We start from the raw sequence: 21071 nt of genomic DNA, 5'->3' as shown, positions 1-21071 counted from the left end.
AGCTCCAGGCTTCACTTTCAAGTAATACCAGATTTACTACAGCAACAGACAGATGACTTTCAGTCATCTAAAAGCAGCAGTGGAACAAGATTTTTAAGGGAAGAGTATTTCTGCAGTAAGGTAGCGAGCTGCCCGGCAAAGTGAGTGCACACATCATTTCAATGGTGAAAGCTGCAAAAAATGAAACGTTATATTCTAGGTAAAGGAGTCATCTTTTAATACATTTATTGGTCCATTCCATTAAATTAATTGAGGTAAACAAATGGTGCATTTTAAAAAAAATGTACACACTAATAGAGAATTACAAACAGTTTTACCTCAAAATGTTTTTCTCCATCAATACTAGTTCCATAGTAAACAATGCACAAAGTATATTTATACAGAGATATATGAAAGGGTATAGAAACATGCCAGCACCAGAAGGCAAGACAACATTTCATAGCCTGCGAGTCTGAACAAGAGCACAGTTGCCAGATTTGGTCAAGTGCAGGAAACAAAAACTTCCTTCCCATTTTTACATCATTTACTAACTACTTCACACAGAAACAAGTCTTTTCACAGCTTTCATTTCGGTTTTTAATGGTATGAACAGTGACTCTAGTTCTGGTGAGTGGGTTTACAGGGGTTGAAAGCAGAAGAGTCTGGGCAATGAGCCAGGACTGGTTTGGTCTCGAGTATGGACACCTTCAACAAGGAGGGGGATGAGAACCACCTCTGCTCACACCTGCACAGCCCAACTCTCCAAACCTTAAGGAGGGACAGAGGGATGTAGGCACAGAAGAAAAGACAACAAGGAAGGTGCTGCTTTATTTTCACATACTAAAGACAAAAGCCCTTTGGCTGTTTGCTATTGTAAGACTGTCCCTCTGCAACCCGTCTCCCCGTGCAGTGGGAATGTGGCACTGGCCCCAAGCCTGCTGCTAGATCTGAAGGTATGGATACATATCTCAGCAGCAGAATTCAGGAAATGGTTTAGTTTCAAAGCATGGAGTACTAAGGCCTTCAAAGTAGTCTAGGATAGTGACTAGCCTTTAACGTTTTAGCCTGCTTTTACATAAAGGTGATCTACTTTTGCCTTTTTGGACAACGCATTATTTTCTGCACAAGTAGCTATGTGACCTTAAAACTAGCCCAGTTCATTACCGAGGACTTGTACAAGTCAGATACCCCAACAAGACTCCAAAGTACTAAGCATAAAATTAAGCACTGCCATTTTATTTTGTACAATTGGTTGAACAGTACTCCCAAAAAGTTTAAAATGCAACATTCACACTGCCAGAAGGCAAGTTTATTCCTGTGATCCCCAGTTTCACTAAAAAAAAAAATAAAATAAAATAAAAAAAAAAAATCTGGCAATTAGTAGCAAGTTCCTACCTTAATAAAAGATCCCATTTTCCATATTAATTGGTTCTTGTAGTAAAAGTTAATATACCAAGGAAAAGACTGTTCTACCTTCAGAATTTAGGAAGGTTGAACATCTAATGAGCTAGTTCAGTCTATGTAATTTTACTCAGTGGTTATCAGCACCAGGATTTTTAAACAGTCTGCAATATTAATCATAGTTAAATTGTGCAAGTTTTAACAAAAGCATGGCTCCTGTTAAAACACTGAACAGTCCCCCAGTGGGTTGGGAAGGAAATCTTTAGTACCTTGGCATCTGCAGGACCGACACCTGAAGCAATACGCATCATGAACAGGCTGTGCAGAGCCACTGCTGCAGGGCTACCTCACAGTGCCTCCGCAGGACCCTCTCTGCAGATATTTCTTTCTACCACTTATCCCCCTACTCTATCCTAGCACAAGTCTCAGCACGACAAAAATCCAAGTAGACTTCAGTGAAGAATCCATAGTTTATTCTTTGATACAACTCGCATCAGAAGAGTTCATGTCTTTAGGGCTACACCTATTACCTTTTCATTTTTCAATGGATACCTGAAAAAGCCGTGATGTTTCAACATCCATGTTTATTGCAAGAGTCAGAACCTGGTAAGGATACATACAAACAATGCACGGTTCATTACCGTGAGCATGAAAAGAAGATCTCAGTGCTTGCTTTATTGTGCTGGTGCCAGTTCAGAGAAGAAACAAATATCCCAGAAATTACACAGAAGTAACCAGGACAGCAGTGAATTATGCAGCCTCTGAGATGGAACTTGGTCTGGCTATGAATTACAAGGAAACTTGGGCTAATTTAAAGACTGTTGAAGGACCCACACGTTACATAGGCTTGTAAAAAGTGTGCAACAACTTTTGATGTCATTGTAGTGCATGCGCAAAGGATGACCTGAAGTGACTGAACACTCAAGAAGTTACTCAAAGATGAAGCTCTTGCACTACTCCTGCTTCCTTTTACCAACATCTTTTACTTTCCACACTCTTTACATTTGGGCCATCCAACAGAGGGATTCCTATCCTGTCAGGATTATAGTATAACATGTCAGAGTTTCACTAACAGGTCAGATTGCAGCCTCCCACTAACAGTAGTTAAGTGCACTCTTTACATCTTACAAGAGTCTCCTGCTGTTTTGTAGTTCTCCTGTTTGGCATTGCTGCCCCAAACCTCCTCACGGTCAGGATCCTCCCCACACCCTTCTTACACTGCAGCAATTCTTGCAGAGGACTCCTCTTTTGAATGTTAATTTTTACTTCACTTAAGAGGTTTTGGTGTTCCAGAGCATATAAGAAATCCTTTTAGTGGCCACAACCTGAGGAACATCTTCCAGCCTCTCCTCCAAATCAACTTGCAGGTGCCACAGAGCCACATAGTCCAACAGGGAAGTGCAAAGCGTGCCTGCCTTTCAACAGCTTAGCCAGAAAGGCATTCGTCTGTAATCAAAACATGCTTTGGTTGAGGACTAGTTTAAAAAACATGTTGCAGAATCAGTGGCATCAGATTAAAGAAAACTTAAGCTGATCTTCATCAGCTCCAGCCTCAACAGTTACATGTTGATTTGAACTTAATTTGGTACTCCCCACTGTCCATTATGCTCCTCATGAATGGTTGTGATGTTAATTGCTAAATTCCCCAGAACCAACATCCACTTCAGTTTCATGTAAAACTGAAAGGGAACAGGAACTCAGGTGTTCTAAGGCATCAGACAAAACCTGCTCACCTGTAGGCACCTTTATCCTCATCTTTCACTTTTTTTTGGTAAGGTGAAGGGAAGACTGTCTAAATATTAATTCAAATTACATTTCACCTGACTCCCCGTGATGTTGCAGAGTCAACTACAAAATTTCATTTACCACACAGGAACCAGCTCAAAGAAAGCATGTTGATCTCTGTGGGAAACAAAAGACTGTAACCATGAAGGTCAGACTGTTAAACAGTATGTAAGTGCTTATTTTAGAAGGGAAAGATTGAGGAAAACAATTGGTTGCTGCTTCAAGATGATCCCCTTAAGCACTTCCCTTGCACAACAAGAGTAGTTGGTCATTCTGGACCCGACAGCAACTTAGAGAGTTCTCGCTTACACCAAGTAAGTGTACATTGATAAACTATGAGCTTAAACCAAAAAGTATAGTATGCTTAGTACCACAGAGTTGTCAATAGAGGCTGAGTCAGAAAGGAAGACCTCTTAAAATGTCTTAAACTTTATTTTTGCACCCAGAGAGCATCATCTCATTAGCCTGACAGCTACCACATTGCTGCAATAATATTGCTATAAAGCCACTAAGCTGAGGCTTCAGGTACACTGGTGTTTATGAAAGGGTAAAGTCCAAACCAGACTGGTACCTGGCAGGTCATCACAGCAGAACAGAGAGGTTGCACACACTCAATTACTGCTCAGATTCTTCAGAAGAATGTTCCTGGAGAGCAAGTAATCACTCGAGCAGTAAGCGCTCAGAGTTATTTATTCCCAAATTCTAATATTACACTGATATTAGCCCCAAATCCCCTCACTTAGGATGCTTAAAAAGGATTTAACTGCATGCTGTTAAACCAAGACTCCGGGATCCTGGGAATCACAGCAGCATTCCTAAGGCCATTAACACCAAGCAGGCATTTACTTGAGGTTGGACTGCAAGAGAAAGAGATAAAAAGGGACTTGCAGAAGCAGTTACATTTCTAAAGGCCAATAAAATCTACTAAGAAAATAGATCTGTACCAAAAGTAGTCTTAAAAGACTTGCCACATGGTTCAGTAGAGACAGGTATGAACACTGTGTACCTAACAGGATACTCATCTACCCCCACTAACCTGTTTAAGGCAAGTTTCACACACAATGGTGCTTGGTGTAAGCAAGCATTTGACATTTTTTGGCTTTTGGTTGCTGCAAAAAAACATGGGGAGAGAAACCAGAGTTCTACCTGTACTACAGTCAGCACCTTAAGTGACCAAGCTCAAAATGGCTCTAGTTCAGAAAAAAAAACATTTAAAGCATGGACCAAGAGAATTCTACCATGCAACTTCCAGAGCTAGGTTCAGAAAAAAATACACTAAAGACTCATACTTGCTTCCACCGTTCCCATAAACCTCAAGAGGCCACTGTTCAGCTCACTCCAGCAGCTAGGCTGATTTGGATCCCCACACCAGTCACAAGTACACTTCAGCCAACTGACTTTACTTCATAATCACCAAGGTAAACAAAGATACTCAGTATGAACCAACAGCATGCCACACTCACAAAACCACAGTTCATGCTTGCATCACAGGATATCTGCAGGTGGTGTTGGTATGTTCTGCTGAAGAATAGCCCAACTCCCACACAGAAAAGTCTCCAGAAACCATTTTATCCAGAGGAAGCATACAAGTGGTAGCAAACCAGAAAATTTTCATTTCCAGACCTTCCCTGTCCATCCAAAAAAAGCAATAAGGATTGGTTAGGAAGTACTGTATCATAGGAATAATCATCTTTTTTTTTTCTTTTTTTTTTTTTTTAGCAAACAAAACAGAATGGTAATAAAGATGTCATTTGGCACCTTGCAGTAGAGTTTTATTTTCATCTTTTTAGTGTTCCACTCATCAGTTCCTTCCAGACTAGAGAGGTAAGTTTTATCAAGATCCCCGTGCACTTTCACTATGAACCCCCAATCACTCCATAGGATAAAGAAGGAACCATTCAAGATAACTCAAAAAGATGAAACATACCCCAGTTTAAACACAGAAAGTGAGGGGAAAAAAAAATTCAGATAGTTTTCAGAGTGTCTGTTCCAGCTTAAGTGCAGCTGGCATTTCAGTTAGCTTGACAAAAGGAGTCCTTCATACAGTTCCAGTATGTCTAGTGGTACTGAGCGTAGAAGTGCTAGACTGTCCATGAAGGTACTTCTTATTTGGTCTCTGGCTTGTCTTGCAATAGTGGTATAATTGACTCCCACGCCGTAAGGCACTGAAGAAAGAAGTAAAGATTAAAAAAAATGGATTGTACACCAGTTCTTGTAACTTTTGACCAACCCTTACAGACCAAGAGAATGCAAGTTCAGAAGGGCTAGCTAGCTGGATCTTCATAGATTATTACAGAAGCAGGAGGAGAAACAATCTCAAACTGCAAAAAAGTGTTCAGAGAGAACAGCTGCAGTTTCCAAACAAAGATAATGAATTAAAGCTTTCCAAAGTCATCAGCTGGCCCAAGCCATTAAAAATCATCAGAATACCCAGGATTTCCAAATATCAAGCTAGATTCTTCTAAACTGAAGAACAACACAGTTTTCAGCTAGGCAGACAAACTGTTTCTAGTAGAAATTCACATCTTTGTGGTGTGACTGTGGGAGAGGGCTGATTTGCACACAATGGCAGCTGTTATAGACCTACCTCCAGCCAAACTTATTTGAAAATCCTATGCATTTAGGGAAGGTAGTTCAGAGACACAGCGTACTCCAGTACACCTCTGGGACTTGACTCCACTGCATGACGAAATGGTAGTGCGTGCTTGCTATAGTAAAATAAAAGAGGAGGCTAGCTTCTGGGTTATTAAAAAGTCACTCCAGGTTTTAGAGTAATTTCCCCAGACATGTATACTTACTCCAGTCCTTGTGATGTGTATCATTACTGTCTTTCAACCATGTACAGCCCAGAAGTTAAACTGGACAAATATAGACAGTGGAATACATATTATTAAACACTGGGAATGGGCAAACTCACCACCAGCTCTTATATCCACCAGTCACAGCTGTCAAGCATCTTCCTTCTAACCTTGCTGACTGTACTATGTCCTGGTTTTGCTAGGATAGAATTAGTTTTCTTCTTAGTAATTAGAATAGCTGTGTTTTAATTTCAGTGTAGAAGTTGTTATGAGAGGAATGCTGATAAAAGTACTAATGTTATTAGTTGCTGCTGGAGCTCTCCATGTTTGGCTGGTTCACAGCTGCATCAGGACTGGGAGGGAGAAGCGCAGTGAATAGCAAAACCTAAAACTGGTTCTGGATGTGCCAATGAAATATTCCAGATCATATCCCGTCATGTCAGTACATTAACCAGGGCTGACAGGAAATCAGGGATATTCTCTTGGGGATCGCTCAGTCTCTCTCTTCTGGGGTTTGGGGACTGCCTCAGCTCTGGGATCACTGGCTGGGACAGGCTGAGCATCTGTCAGTGGGTGGTGAGCAATAGCACTATACATCACTCGCTTGTATATTCTATTATTATTGTTGTTATCATTTATAATTTTATTTTAATTAGTAAATAGTTTTTATCTCAACTTGTGAGTTTCTTCGCCCTTTTCTTTCCAATTTTCTGTGCAGGAGGGAAGGAAGGTGAGGGAGCAGACTGTGTTTGGCTGCAAACTAAAAAGATGAAGCCAATCCACCACATACTGAAGGTGAATAGAGTATTTCTAGTTGTGTATCCTGAAGCAATTAGATGTTTTCCTATCAAAAAACTTCCTTGCTGCAGCTAAGAGTAAAACTAAGATGCAAAGATTTAGCCATCAATTGCAGGGGCACTGCTGGATGTTCAATGGAATCTTTAATCCCTCCCTCCACAGCAGTCTCAGAAGAGAGAAGAGACCAGGGTGAAGGAAGTTCTGTGTGACTAGTTATGAATACACTTACAAGACAGACACTGGAAGTGGGAAAGGAAGCGCGTATTAATATTGCATGCAGAGGTAACCTAGCACAGGAATAAGTTTGTAAAATAGATGTGTAAAAAGGCAATGGGCAAGAAGATGAAGTTGTCACCATGCATAAGCCTAGTAGGGTTTAATATATCAACCACTGCACTGGGCAGCGCTGACATGAAGAAACACTAGATTGGCAGCACATGCAGTTCAATGTCAAGGCCCTTTCACTTAAAAAAAAAAAATAATCTGAAACTGAATCTCAGGTACACATGCTCCAACTGAAAAAGAGCAGAGGTACCTGACTAGGTATTTCCAGGACTAGTGTATAAGGGACAGAACTATGCACAAGGGGACAGAGATTAAAATAATTTATGCATACCAGGTGTAGTCTATATATGGATCCATGGATGTACATTAACTCATGTAGTTTGGTTCATAAAAGGCAGAATCAAGAGATTTTCTAGTCTGGTAGTATTAGTAGAACACACAATTTTGGTCTTTTCTTTGCCACTACTACTACTACTTAGTAATTTGTTCAATTCAAGAATGCAATACAGACAAGCATCCAGGATGCAATGCTGTTAGAGGGCTGCTGTGCAAAGGGCATATGCTAGTCTCATGCAAATCACTTGAGCACAACCATCAACTCAAAAGATTACACTAAACTGCCAACAAGGAGCAGCTTCCACAGCACTAGAGAACTGATTTAGATGTCCAAGATTCTTTTCTTCAAGACAGTATCAAGATTTCCCGAAGAATTATCACCACCTCAGAGAAAAACAAACTACTCTTATTTGTGCCAATGCTCCACATACCTTCTCGTAGTACTGGATGTTTTTATCTGCCATCCCCATGAGTAGCTGCCTAAAGTCTTGTCTTTTGTTGTTCTGCCATCTCTCCATATCTGCTTTCAGGTCAGCATTGAAACACTCTACTCGGTCTTGACACTTCTCAACATCTGTGGGTACCTGCATCAAAAGAAACGAAGATTGATACCGTCACTCAGAGTGCTAGGTCGCTGAATTATCTCAAATCACACCGAGCAAAGCTACAGAGGAAAGGTCAACAGTCCAGTAGTTACCCTGAATAAACTCGGTTATGGCTGCAGGGAGAAAAGTCCCAGTTCCTATATTAGTAAGGAGACAGGATTGCTTAAATTGTTCTCTGCTGTTTAAGGTGGTGGGCAGTTGTGCTCATCCATCTCCATGCCAGATATGGAGGCAGGCTGAGGAATAGCTTGCTAGAGGCACAAGAAGGGGAAAGCCTTTTGGTGTAAGTGCTGGGTGACTAGGCTCAGTTCCTAATTCTCAAACTGAGCACCCTGACTACAGCTCCAGCACAAGCCTTTTCTCCTCCTTCCCATTTACAATTGCACCAGGCATTTCTTGATTCACACCAGCGTGTATGAAACAACAAACATTTAGTTTTGTCCAAAGAGCTGGATAAGAGACCTCAGTGTTGTCTCTCAACTTAGTATACAAATAGCAGTTATCAGCTATGGCTGCAGAATAGAATTCCTAAGCCTCTAGTTTCTAGCTTCTGCTTTTAGCCTTATAGGCTGCCTGAAAACACTGATTATCATCACTGTGGATTAGTTCATGGGCCTTTGGGCTCAACACTGGACATGTAATCACAAGTAAGCAATGGGAGAAACATTGAAAGACAGTCTATTGCAAGTCTAGGTAGAGATGTAAATGGGTTATGATAGCAGTCACCAGCTCCAGGTAGATACTCTTTAGGCCCAAGAAGCTGGTGTTCTTTGCTTACGTTTTAGCTAACAACATGTATACTGCCAGGCAATGTTTCTTCAAGCAGGAAATCCATTAACACCTTTCTCTCCCTTCTCCTTGTGCTACATGGTCCACACAGACTGGAAGCCTGTAAGCACAAGGCTAAAAGCCCATAACCTCAGAAAAGCCTTCCCTGAGCTCTAGCACCAACACGAGATGTGAACTTCTGCTCTGGAAGCTGTGAGTCGCAGAAAGGCAAAAGGCAGAATGAAGAACATTTGCAGAAGTTTGTAATGGCTCCTCTCATCCTTGGTACTTTCAGGAAATTCCCTTTTTCTTTGAGGGGCAAGAAGGAAGGAATAGGATGAACAGACGATATAAGAAGCTTTTAATGGGTAACAACACAGGAAGTTAGAGGTGTGCTACTACCTTGCAGTTGGGCAAGGTACACCATTTAGGCAGAAACAGATCAACTCTGGTTCACCAGGATGTGGATTAGGGACAATCCCTAAAGTAATCCATCAACTGATACTCAAGGTCCGACATCTGTTCTCCAATAAAGCTGTTCAAGACAGGAAGCACCTCCTTCATGCTCATGGGATTTGAGTACCCCTTTATTGACACAACTGGATTTACATTACAGGCAGCCTGGGGCTTCAGTAGCTACACACATTCCCCATCCGCTCACAGAACTGTATTTCTGGTTACAGAATCCACTCTGCTACAACTCCAGATATGAAGTTTTCTCATAGGCTTCAGACAAGAGCTACCAAGTCAGTGGCTATAAGGCTTAGAAGATGGTCCCCTCAAGACAAGTATGCCTTGTGTCATATTTATAAGTACTCTGCTATCTTAACAGGAAAGGCTAAGCTATCAAGACTCATGATGTCTGGAAGCAAAACCATGTCAAGATTTCACAATCCAGTTAAGTTAGTTTCTAAGCACTCACCAACTTCCTGGTTCTTCTGCCAGGATCTGAAACCACAATGAAACTATAAAAAAAAAAAAAAATCTCTTCTTTTTCACAGCCAGTTCTCCTGCATTTCAGGCTGAGAGGGCTGTACAAGTTTAGAGCTTCAGGGACAACCAGTGGTCAGCAAATGGGTCACACATGCTGTAATTAAGGAACAACAGCAATGAACTCCAGCTAAGTCTCCACAGGCATCAGGAATGCAGTATTTGCATATGCACCACTCCTGTTCAGGAGTGTAAATACCTTTCCTTACAAAGCTGCAGCTTCCCAGAGCAGAATCTGCAACTCAGTAGCTGAAAAAAATTTAAAGTTAATTAATAGCTTTTAAGCACTTTATAGGTTCAAGGTTAATGAAAAAAGAGATTATAGTTCTAACATCAAATCTGGATATAAATTGAAACATCAATTTTTATCTGCTTTTACAAGTGGAGATACTAAATATTAGCTAGCAACCAGAAACTAAGAAAGAAGACTGGGCTTTGGGGGAAGGTGCTACTTTCTTACTGGTGGCTGCTCTCAGCTACTTGAATGGCTCAAAAAAACCCCTAACCCCAAAACCAAGTGACTCAAACTACGATACACTCAAGAAAGTCCCATCGCTATTTTAGTGAGTCAATTTAAACTGAAAAGAGACGTATATGCAGGCAAGAACTGAGCATATATTCACGAGTCTGGTCACCTCATTACATTATATGGAAGTTCTGCACCTACATCTATTCTTCACATAATGCCTGAAGAGACCAGAGCCTAAGTATGCCTCACGTCTAGAATTTAGCACGGTCAAGTGCAGATAGCATTGCTTGCAACATAAGCATGCCCACTTTTAAAAAAAAATTCCTCTACAGCATCATTACCAAGTAACAAATGGTCCTGAAGCACAATCAATCCAGTGTTTATTAGGCAACTAATCTCTGTAAGTGACATTTCTGCCTTCATAGTCCCCCTTCTACTTCAAGTTCTGCACTGCCACATTTACTGTTCCCATAGATCACCACACTGCAAAGCCTTGAGGCAGAGAGAATAAATTAGGTCATCGAGGGTGGACTTCATTTTACCATAAGGAAACAATGCCTGCACTTCACTATGTTGCTTGGATTATTGCAAAACCAGTTCCAGCATGGGTCAGAAATGGGTAAGAAGCACTTCACCACTATACTTGTTAGAAACAGAAAGGCTGCAGATTCTGCGCTAATACTGTTACACTAGTGTTAAAAAACACCACACACACAGTGCTTCGGTGTAAACTTCATCAGTCTGAGCAGTATTTGCTGACAGACATTTACCGTAACCCTACACGTCTTCTGCATTTATAGGCCACCAAGTTCTGAGCTGATAATCTCAATGTGAGGATGAGCTAATGACACCGACAGAGCTTTGTGAAGCCAATCTGATTACGTGTACAGCGAGTCCCAGAATACCCTCCAGTGGAAGAGATTAACAAGTAGTGATAAACCCTCATTTCATGGTCCAAAAGGAAGCCTTTTTTTTTTTTTTTTTTTTTACATAATTTCTGACAAATCAGCTAAATACATCAAAAGGAACACAAGTGCCGTTTACTACATAACCCAGCTCATGATCCTCTGTCTGTGTTTAATTTCCAGTGAGTCATAGCTAGGGGACCTCACTGAATGCAAGATGTGCTGCTAGCCACAACTCTGGGCTACCAGCTCTTACAGATGAGGACATGCACTCCAGGTGGAAAGGATCCAAAAAACGCAAGCTAGCATCTAATGAACATGCAAGGAGTGCTATTAGTTCATTCAGTTTCATCTTGTGACCAACACAAAAGACTTTTGTTATGAAAAAAGGTACAAGGAGTTGCCAAAATATACACTTATACTCTGGAGAGGAGATGTAAGTATTCAAAAAATTCTTAAACAGCTATTTAAGTGCTGTGCTTTACACAATAATCCCAGTGAGAGGTGAGATACAAAAGCTTTTCACAGTAGACGAGAGATTAGCAAAGTTCAGCAGTTCCACTGCATTGAGATCTTGATAGAGTCAAATGCCTAAAAACCTCAACTGGCTTGCTGGATTTGCTAGATTTAGTTCCCTCTGTCCTACATGCAACTTGTTAGAATAACCGTTTATACAAAGCAACACTGAGGAATTAAGAGTACACAGAACACCAGCCAGCAGTAGGGCAGGCAAAAGACCAAAATACAAGAGCATCACACAGTACCTGTAAAGTCTGTGATAGACAAAAGACCAGAAAAACACCAGTTTGCATTTCTATGCTCTGTTCTCTTTAGCTTATTGATTAAAGACATTAAATGAACCTCCTGTAAGATTACTGTACAGTAATCCTAATACTGGGAAGTCATCCATTATTTATTAACACAAAAATGAAGGGGAACAAAAAAAACCCCAAGTAGAGGGAGGGAACAAAATCTGTTGTCATTGTTGGTTAAAGCTGTAGTGATTTAAGATGGAGCTCTTGCACACTGCTTCATGCAGAGAGCAGGTGGCAGCATAAGCACGCCAGCTGACAGCTTTGTTCTGCATCCAGCCCAGCCAAAACCTGTCACCCAGTGACATCTGCTGTGTCTGTTCAGCATCACACAGAAGACCTCCCCTAGCAGAACAGGCAAAACTGGGAGTCTTCCACAGTCAAAACAGGTGTCCTACAATACAGTTCAGCGATGCCAGGGCTAGGACCTCAACTCAGCTAGCTGACATACTGCTAAATCACCAAGGACTCCTCTACCACTGCTTCAGTCCCTGTCACTAAACGTTCCAAGTGACTGCTAGCTGTTGGTTCAAGTGTTACACAGGTCAGAGCCATCCTGCTCTGAATGGTGGGAGATCAGTAAGTTGCTAGACAGGTTATATATGTTCATACCTAGGTCTTATTTCATACCAGTTTGCTAACGACAAACTTCTGTTCTGCCAGAACAGAGGGTTTACGTTTAAAATGAGGGTTTATCATATCTTTGCTTACACTGCAAAGAAGCCACCAGACCCAGACAATTTAAGGTCTGTTTCTCCATTCTTCTCAGGAAGTAAGTGCAAGCTGGTTTTATAGAGTAGTTTTAAGTGCTAACCTTTGGACGGTCTTCTTTTTTCAAGGCTACTGCTTCCAGTTTTGCTTCATATTCTGCTTGAACTTGGTCTCTCTTCTTCAACACATTCTACAGGCAAGAGAAAAGACAGCTGTGAGAGGGATCCCCTTGTTCCTTCCCTCCCCAGCCTGCTAGAAACTGCAGAGTGATGTAGATTAACTGCTAATTCAGTTCTAAGTCAGACTTTCAGACTTACTTGATCCTATTTTACAGTATTTAGGGAGTAGCTTTTAAAAACAAAGAGCAGTTGCTCTCCAGCAGCTGCTGTGGTCAGATAAAATTCAACTTTTGGACAAGCTGGAGGCATGCAAGATAGAAGCTGTCATGTAACCACAAATATAACCCTGACTAAGTAAATTCAATTCATCAGTTGACCTATTATTAGCATGAAAAGGATATAAACAAAAGCATGAAAGCTGTCAAGGACTAGTGCAAAGCTTTTGATACTCTCAAGCAGCAGACAGAGAACAGTGTGGGCTAAGAGACAGGAAGGCCACTTCAGAAGGTACTACACCTCCCTTCTCACTTGCAAAGACTCCTCAAGCAAGCTGTTACATTCTTGTGTTAGAACAAAATCTTTGGTTTTAGATCACTTTGTGGGGTTTGGTTGTTGGTTCAATTAAAAAAAAAAATTATGAAAAGCACAAGTTACATGAAAAGCACTGAGTTGCTTGAGCGAGCTACACAAGCAGTAAAATATTTTAATGACAAAACAGAGAGCAAAAGACGCTGCCCTTATCTTGTAGTACATCCACAAGCCAAGATCTCCATGGAAGTTATACTACAATTTTACAATTTAAAAAACAACCAGAGAAGTTAGTCTTTTTAAGAATATATCACTAAAAAATAAGCAGTTCTGTGTCTGCAAGAGTAGGCAAATTGCTTCTTCAGTCTTCACAAGGAAACAACAAGTAATTTTTTATAACTCAGTTGATGTAAATTTATTACTAAAAAATGCTCAGAGGGAAGTTGGCCAGCACTCACTGCAGAGGCACCTGTAAATTTGAACTTCTCTTGCAACCAGCTTGGCCAGTTCATGCTTCAAGTCTCCCATTCTGCCACCCAGAAGGAATTACCCCATTGAGGCAAAAGGAGGTAACTAGTCATTTTAAGAGTTTCAGACAAGGCTAATGAAGCAGGACTAGTATGTGCACTGCTGCATACTAGTTTATGTTTAAAAGAGTAGCTCTCAGACCTCTAAGATCTAGTCTAGCCAAGATCTGTTTCCTAATTAAAGATTGTATCTACTAATTACCGTTTTCCTCCTCCTCCCTCTTAAGCCAACGGAAGGTCACCAATGCAGTTGCTCTAGAGTAGAGATAGGAGGTGTTGCAATCAATATTCTTACAAACCTCAGTCCATGATAAGTGGGAATGGCACCCCATCCACAAAGCTGCTAGTGGTTTAGGGAAAAAAAGGGGGGGGGGGCGGGGTAGAACTGAAAAATTCACCTTCAATGGCTTAACCCTCCCTTTTGTCCCCAAAGGATGCAAGCAAGCATGCCACTGGTTGTGTTTGCTTGAAAAATCACAACGTTCCCTTTCCTTTTGGAATCTAAGCAACGATGTGGAATAGCCCTTAAGTGACTGAGGTTACCTATGCAACAAAAGCCTGAGAGATTTAACAGGTATTTCTACTTTCTATTGCCTCTTGAACCTGAGTCAACTGAAATTTCTTCTCAGAAAAGCAAGTGTCCAGCAATTGCAATGAGCCTTTAGGAGCCTGGTGTTAGTACAGTAAGCTGGATCTGTACCAGCAGTAGCCAATGATTAACAGGTATTGGCAGATGAGATACAAAGGGCAGATGTCTTATTTCTCCTTAAGTGCTCAAGTCCATCCACTGTGGACCATTAACAATATGCTTCAGAATACAGCTTTAAATATCCATTAATGGCTGACCTGTAAGTGATGAGAAAAATATGGCCTTCCCCTTCTCTTGTCCCATACGGGAAAGAAAGTGTTTCCTCTGGCACCTCCAGGCAATCTCTTCTGAGCTGTAGATCAATGCATTAATGCTTCAGCAGCTCCTCCTAAAAGCTCTGTAACAAGTATTCCCAGACTTACCACAGCCCACACAATACTTCCACTAGTTAAAGGCCTCACTTACAGAGAAAAAAATTAAAAAAATTAAAAAAAAAAAGTTGGAAGAAACCAATACCAAACAGAAAAAACTTGTACACCACATTTCAGTTATTTGGGGGCAGAACTAAACCACTGGACCCTGTACAAGCAAGACTTAGCTTGTTTTCAGTGAGGCAGGTCCTTCTCCATTTTGAATTTAGATTAAACATTTCACCTCATCCTTTATCTCTGAAGAAATTTCAGAAGTTTACCATCAGTCTCCTTTCTCAAATTGCAATCCTGTGCCATTTGCACATCACATAGCTTCCTACTACGACTAGACCTCACAAGAGGATCCTTATTTACTGCATGCCTTTATAGAGACACTTAGCTATTCCTATGGTGCTTGCTTTAAACATGCATTAAAAATAATGTCCAAGCACACAGCTGAGGATCACATTATCTGATAAGCCTTTCTGGTAGTGTTAATAATACAGAGTTCATATAACATTTCAATATCAGCAGTGAATTATGCGGAGTGCAGTTCATCCTCTGCACTTGCCTCCCTGGGAAACACCAGCATACTGCAAAAAATGTGGTAACACACATTTACTGACAAGGGCCTTGCTGCACCAGGATTCAAGACACTGTCTGGCCATCTCATACATGGCCTGTGTTTCAGAAAAGGTCTCTCTCAGACACTACCAGCTCACATTTTAACTCAAGCCCACAATGCCAGCCTCTCCCTACTTCTGCAGATCTTTCAAACAAACTCAGAGATGGGGCTTCCCTGGAGTCAAACAATATTTGTTTCAACCAGAACTACTGGGCTTTGCCCCAGCATGTGCAGTTGCCTCAGGCTAGCATAAGAGTGCTCTGGAAGACACTAAGGTTAACTTTCATCTCTAAAAAAGTGAAGATAACCTGGCAGTTCTTACTCTAGGGGATATTCACCCAGCTAGAGACTGCTTTACAAATCAAGTTCCCATACCTACACCTGGGATACAGTGTGCAACAGAGAAAGCCATCAAGGTTGCACTGAACTCCTAGTACCTAAAACTTACCTTCCATCAAGTACTCTGTCCAAAAGCTGTCCTCTGAAAGACCAAAACAGACTTTAATTTCACAAGCAGGCCTCATAGCTGATGAAGAGGACAGCACTGCTAGTGAAGAGGATAGTCCTTTCAGCAGAAAGCCTCCTGCACTCCAAGAGTAGCCTCCTTTATAATTACTTGGTTTTATGGAGTCTGGAAAGACAGTTCTGTAGCTGCTTACTGCAGAAATAGCAACAGACTGATATCTCCTAGCATAAGAAAGCTGCACTTTGTACGACCTGAGAGATTTCAGGTTTGGAATTTGGGAAGGAAGGAAAATAGGAACAGTCTGCCTTGGTTAGCAATAGTTTTAAGTCTCGCTTTTCAAACAGAGTAAAGCTAATGAGATGCTTAAATTGGACACTAAGCAGCATAATCCTGATTTGCTATTAACTGCTGTTTTGCAATTGTGGTTTCTAGATCCAACCAGTTCCAAAGCACCAACACAATGAATATGTTCAGTACCATAGAATACCTGCCAGGAAGAGTGAAACCTTTAGCGCACTAGAAAGCCAAGTCAACAGTCTAAAAATTAAGCTAAAAAGCAAGGGTTTCTTCAGCTGAAGAGGTACTTCGAGCAGTTAAACACCACTTACCACAGGGAGGGAGGCATTAAAGAGTTGCAGTTAAGCTACCTGTTGGCTTGGAGACTGCACTTAGGGTCCTTGCCACCATCTGACAAGAGTCCTTTTAGAATGGGGCTGTCTCCAAGCCAACAGGTAGCCTAGCTGCAAGTCATTAATGCTGCTCTCCCTGCGGTAAGTGGTGTTTAACTGCCTGAAGTACCTCTTCAGCTGAAGAAACACTTGCTTTTTAGCTTAAAAATTTTTTTTCACCTGCTATATTTGTGAAAAGCACCTTTCACAACTCAGCTTGCCACTTCATATGCCACCTCCAGTAGGCCGTGGCATTTGTAGCATCAAAAGCCAGATGTTCTGAGTTAAAAGCTTTAACCACTACCCTCATGCTCTGTTTATTCATAAGTATGCACACACCCCACTTCCTATAGAATAAGGGTAGGTCTGAAGCCCCTGGGTCAAGGCTTCCAGCTACAGATCAGGGTGTTCCACCAACACTTGGGTGTTAACAGTCCTGGAAAGAAAACGTCCCTCGTTTATGCTGGGGTCAATTCCAATACAAAAGCAAAGAATATACTCAGAGAATTAATATAAAGCCTTCTGCAAGAATACTTGAGCCATGCAAGACAGGATCCATACAACTAGACATCTGAAGCTGGGAAAAGAAATCTGCAAGTGTTTCAGTTCTCAGTTTGAGAAGGATAGGAGGACTACGATTAAGATGGAGGACTACCATGTTCAGACTGTAGGTTTTACAACAGCCTATAAGATCTCTAAAGCAGTACATACCATAGCCTTGAAACAGGCTCAGATCCCTCAGAAGGAATTTGTCTGTTAGTACCCTATAGTGTGTACCACATACTGTGCCATTGGCATGTGGTAAAAAGCTCTAACAGCAGAACTAGAGTTCTTGGTTTCAGTTTCCAGTCACTTAACTCAGTAATTCTCTTCTCCATGCAATGAGATTGACTACCAATGCTCCTTAACTTCAACAGCATAAAAACTGCATTGAAGTAGCTTGTATTACTTCCACAAAAGCAGTCAGGTATCAAGTTCTTAGAGAGATTAAGAGTCACAGAGCAACATCTTTAAGCAGTTATTTGGTATGCAGAACTTAACAGAATTTCACAAGACACATATCCTGCCTAGTATGGGGATGAGAGAGAAAACAGTCTCTGTCATCTGGAGAAGTGGTTCTAAAAGGAGTCACCCAGCCCTGCTACAAAGTGACAGAAGCTGCTAACGCTACCTTTTCTGCAGGGCCAGGCACTGACCCCGTAGTGAAGAGCTGAGCCATGGCTGACTTCATGACTTCATGACTGACTTCAACAATTCAAACAGAAGAGTTTAGGCAGCCACAGGATGGTTCCTACAGAGTACTACCTGCCCCTCTCATGAAGGAGCAACTCTTCAACACTTTGTGTGCATCATAGCATTACTGACCTTAGCTTGACTGAATAACACAGCAGATAGATAATGCCACCCATGCATTACCCTGCTACTAAACATACCTAGTTTTGTTTTGATTATGAAAACATCCTCCTACTTAATGCATTATTTACTTCCTTGCTTTTTCCACCACCAACCCTTCTTGCTGTTGGAAAGAATGAACGCATTGATGGATCATTCCATACAAAGACAATGACAGTATCTCCTGCCACCAAGTTCTCTTTACCTTCATTGACTCAGAGTACAATATATATTCCCTAAGCACAGGCAGGAAGTCTTCTGTCATATCTTCACTGAGTTCTTCAAGAGCTGTACAGCAGTTCCCAATACAGGCAGATACCCCTTCCAGTGGCTCTGATAGCTCAACCTCCAGCCCTCCCCAGGTTGAATAAACAGGTCCATATTCTCGTAGTTCCACCAAGTATTCTGCAAGAGGCAGATGGAAAAGTAAATTAACAGAGTAAGAACAAGGCACAAGGATATGCAAACATTCACACCAAACAGGAGAAACTACGCACTAAGCTTAGCAAACATTAACTGCCCCAGGAATCACATCTCATGTTGAAACTTAACAGACAGAGCTCTATGGCTGCAGACGTGACGGGCCCAAGTTGCCTCCTGCTTAACTGACCATTCTGACAAGCTTCCAGTACAAAGACACTTGCATCTGTGCAGTAGTCAAAGTAATTTTTTTCAGGCATATATAAAACTTAGTTCTGCTAAGACAGGCCTGTAAAGGTTATCTTCATCTAGGAATTCCATCTGTACTCCTCCAGATGGAATATACAGGTTTTCCCCCCCTCCCCAAAAGTCTTTCCAAAAATAACTCCAGTAAGAAAGTAGGTGTAACAACAAAAGCAAATTTAAAAAATAATTGGAGTTGAGTTAAGATAAGATACCGTGTTAGGCTTTGGGACTGCTTTAAATCTACAAGAGGCATTAGATTTTACTCTGTGTGCAGCTCCTTACAGCCTGGAATCAGTGATGCAAGTTGTCTTGGTCATACCATCAACGAGCACAAGAGATAGAGCACTCAGATGTGAAGTATTATGATGGAGCACCTTGTGTCCTTACCCAACTGTTCCTTGATAATCCGTTGTGCTATTCTGTCAATGGTACCAAGCTTTAGGGAGAACGTGTCTAGATACTCCCCAATGGCTGCAAACTCCAGTGGCCGACTTCTTAATTTGTAGCCTCCTGTGACATATTTGACAGATTCCCCCATCTTTGACAGCAATGCCATTCCTTGCTTTTTGTAGGCATTAAGATCCTAGGAAGTTAAAAAAAAACAACCAAAACCAAACAAAACCCAGTTTAGAAATATTTCACTTGCATGTTGGAAGATCAATACAGTGAAGGATACTTTCCAGTCAGGATCAAATCTTATGAAAGCAAGAGATTACATGTGACATGCAGCTCTGGACAAAGCCTCACTTGGTACAAGTTGTACAGCTGAGCACAGTTTCAAGACTACCTCTAGATGGAGATAAACTATCCAGGATATTATAAATAAGTAGTCCACCTTTGCACATGGCCAGACTTTCCCATGTTCTTGTACTATCACTAAGGAAGTAGTGATATTAACAGCTCTGTTACCACTAATGCTGTTCATGCCATTCATCCACACATACTTTGAAGTCATAGCCTACATTATCAGCATTATGCAAATACACCAGCTGGCTCTGATGACCTCGTACAGAGCTATATATTGCATGCCTATCTGGTCCGCAGCTTCCACACAGCAGTTGTGTGGTCAGACAGGAGGCAGGGGAAGACTGTGTGCAGAAAAAGCATAGCACGGGTTGACTAGCACGGCTCTTCTGCAAGACAGACTGCAGCTCAGGCTGGGTCAGATGTTGCCTGCAGAGAAAGCTTAAACTTCCTCACCAATGCTTTACATTTTTGCATAAATCAGCATTCAGACAATCTATATTGACACAGTTGTTTACCTACAATCTTCAGTGGATTCCACCTTGACAGCACATCAGAAAAAAAAAAAAAAATTTTATTTAGGCAAAACGCATCCATTTTGCATTTTGCTCCTTACAGCAGGGGTCACTATTCAACATCCCAAAACAGCTTAAGAGCTATAACTAGGTTGCAGCCTGAGGAAGAGATGTTTTCAAACCAGCTAGACCTGTAGAGGTCAATAACCAAGACATGGTATTACAGACTAGACTAAAAGCTTAAGTGTTCTTTAAAAAAAATACAACAGCCATCTTCAAAACATGTAGTGTGGTATTCTTTCCAAGTACTTCTACATATGTCAGATGTAAGTCAGATTGAGAGAATCTGACATCTTAGCAGCTACTATAATTTTGAATTACATCTGCATTTAAAAGCAGTGGTTCCTTGACTCTTGCATTCCACCTCTCCTAAGTACTACCTGCAAGCAGGCATCAGAAAAAGACCCTTAACTCAAAATTATTCACTCACTCACTCTCTCGAGCATTCAGGTGTGTTACTGGTCCAAACAGGGAACTTTAAGAAAGGCTGGTTTCTCTCTTTCAGCCACGAGGTGGGTGGTCTCCTGACCTTCTGCATTATCTAAATTCTGAAGTCCTAGCACACTGAATGGAAACATCACTACTGCAATACAGCAAGTTCCAACACTAGAGGCAGGCAGAAGGACACATGTCCTTTTCCCTATGCCTCCCTGAATGCTCAGTATTCTCAAGGCAAGCCCTGCCCAGGACTGAGGATTCCATTCATTTTACAGGGTAGAAGAAGACAAATAAGCAGCTAAGAAAGTTGCATCATGTTTTGACAGCTGAAAAGTGGAACAAAACTATCTGACATTTAACTATCAAGGCACTACGCAAATTCTGCCTTTCTGGCTTGTTTCATCAGTGAAGTTCACCATGGAGAGGAAATAAAAGGGAACTGGAGATGGAGTGTCACATTACCAGCAAGCAGAGCACAAGCCTGAAGTAAGCTCAAATTAGGTGTCACATTTGAGTGAGCTAGCATAATGTGACATTGCAAAGACATGCTTTTACAGCTCTCCTTACTTATCAGGTCAATCCCAAGCATGACTGTAGGTCCTCCTAGTCTTATTTAAAATGCAGGTCAAAAAACAGCCACAGAAAATTGCACTGTTGCTGGATGAGGCACGCAGAAGATAAG

General features: G+C 41.3%; 1 protein-coding gene across 1 annotated transcript in view; it reads right to left on the bottom strand.

The window, feature by feature from the left end:
* Positions 1 to 4900: 4900 nt before the first annotated feature.
* Positions 4901 to 21071, bottom strand: part of SNX30 (sorting nexin family member 30) — a 29687-nt gene continuing 13516 nt past the window's right edge. The window contains exons 5-9 of the mRNA XM_010167655.1: positions 19020 to 19215; positions 18172 to 18371; positions 12746 to 12832; positions 7814 to 7966; positions 4901 to 5330 (exon numbers count right to left, since the gene is read on the bottom strand). Of these exons, the coding sequence (XP_010165957.1) occupies positions 5271 to 5330; positions 7814 to 7966; positions 12746 to 12832; positions 18172 to 18371; positions 19020 to 19215 (696 nt within the window). The 3' untranslated portion in view covers positions 4901 to 5270. The remainder of the gene's footprint in view (positions 5331 to 7813; positions 7967 to 12745; positions 12833 to 18171; positions 18372 to 19019; positions 19216 to 21071) is intronic.

The sequence above is a fragment of the Antrostomus carolinensis genome, unplaced genomic scaffold, assembly GCF_000700745.2.
Source record: "Antrostomus carolinensis isolate BGI_N321 unplaced genomic scaffold, ASM70074v2 scaffold17245, whole genome shotgun sequence".
NCBI lineage: Eukaryota > Metazoa > Chordata > Aves > Caprimulgiformes > Caprimulgidae > Antrostomus > Antrostomus carolinensis.
The sequence above is the reverse complement of the archived record's forward strand: the minus strand, read 5'-3'. Positions and strand labels throughout refer to the sequence as shown.